The sequence below is a fragment of the Apaloderma vittatum genome, unplaced genomic scaffold (genome assembly GCF_000703405.1).
Source record: "Apaloderma vittatum isolate BGI_N311 unplaced genomic scaffold, ASM70340v1 scaffold37189, whole genome shotgun sequence".
In the NCBI taxonomy this organism is placed as follows: Eukaryota; Metazoa; Chordata; class Aves; order Trogoniformes; family Trogonidae; genus Apaloderma; species Apaloderma vittatum.
Window position 1 is genome coordinate 11,395 of NW_009734205.1, and position 1,191 is coordinate 12,585.

The following is a 1,191-nucleotide window of genomic DNA, read 5'->3' on the forward strand; positions in this document are numbered from 1 at the left end:
GTCTAATTTCAGTTTACCCCCAACAGGGGCTGCTGAAAGCAAAGACTAAACTCCACACAGGGGAAAACAAAAAGAGGAGGACATAAAGTGATCACCTGCCTGGTTAATTAATGAAAGAAGCAATCGTTAACTGCAAATCCACTTCTGACAACAGTCCCTAGCAATTAATTACAAGGGCTGCTCTCTAACTGGAGCGGAAAGCCACGCTGACAGGATTCGCTTCTCGGCCACCCGTCGGGAAGAAACGCGGGCGGTGGGACCCGGGCAGAGTCAGCCCAGGGAGGACTCCTCCAGGTGACCCAGCCTCTGGGCGGGCAGTGTCCTCTAGCGGGCAGGAGGAGAGCTACAAACCCGGCTTTCGACACACAACAAGCCAAACGCCCCCAAACACAAAACGAAGTTATTTGCAAAAAGCGTTCTAGGCCCGTTTCCGGAGCTCGACACAATCTCCCTTCCCGGGGGGTGCCCCCGGGCAGCCTCTGGGCGCGGTGGCCGCGGGTGTTTCTTTCAGGGTGCTCCTTACCAGCCCCCAGGAACAAGGTGGACCAGAGATTAACGTTCAGCATCATGTGATTGGAACCCGTTTGGTAGTGAGCTCGCATGTGGTCCTGAGACACCCCCGTCAGCCCATCCAAGGTCAGAGACAGCAGCTAAGAAAAAGAAGAGAGAGATAAGAGACAGCAAAGAAAACCTTCGTTCTTTATTTCTTCTCTGTGGGGAAGATTTCGAGCGCCCTCCCCCTTTTTTTACACCCCAATCGCCTATTAAATAGCAATTACGTGACCTAAAGACCTACACTAAGAGGGACGTGTGTGTACCCGTGGGCTGATCTCACACCACAACTTAAACCTTGAACCCAGGCACCCTCCCGTGGGAGTGTTTCCACCCTGAGGTACAAAGGACACGGACTTTCCCCTGTAGCAACTGCTCGTTCCTCCCCACCCACGTTATTCGCGCGGCGGCAGCGCTCACCAGCAGGAGTTCTCCGTAGCCAAAGACATGGTCGTCGCTCCCAACTGCCTTTTTAGGTTTGTAGAGAAACAGGGCCACGCCTGCCACTATCAAGAGGACGCAGAGATACTTGGCTGGTGGGTACTTCTTCCGCAGCAAAGTCACTCCTAAAAGCATGACTGTAAAGAAGCAACATCACAAACTGCTCCCAAAACGCCGTCCGGGGGGGGTTTAGCCCAG

General features: G+C 53.8%; 1 protein-coding gene across 1 annotated transcript in view; it reads right to left on the bottom strand.

Moving 5' to 3' along the window:
* SLC35B1 (solute carrier family 35, member B1) overlaps positions 1–1,191 on the bottom strand; it is a gene marked incomplete at its 5' end in the record, with an annotated part of 3,335 nt that overhangs the window by 1,299 nt on the left and 845 nt on the right. Inside the window, 2 exons of the mRNA XM_009876171.1 lie at positions 524–650; positions 973–1,130. Of these exons, the coding sequence (XP_009874473.1) occupies positions 524–650; positions 973–1,130 (285 nt within the window). The remainder of the gene's footprint in view (positions 1–523; positions 651–972; positions 1,131–1,191) is intronic.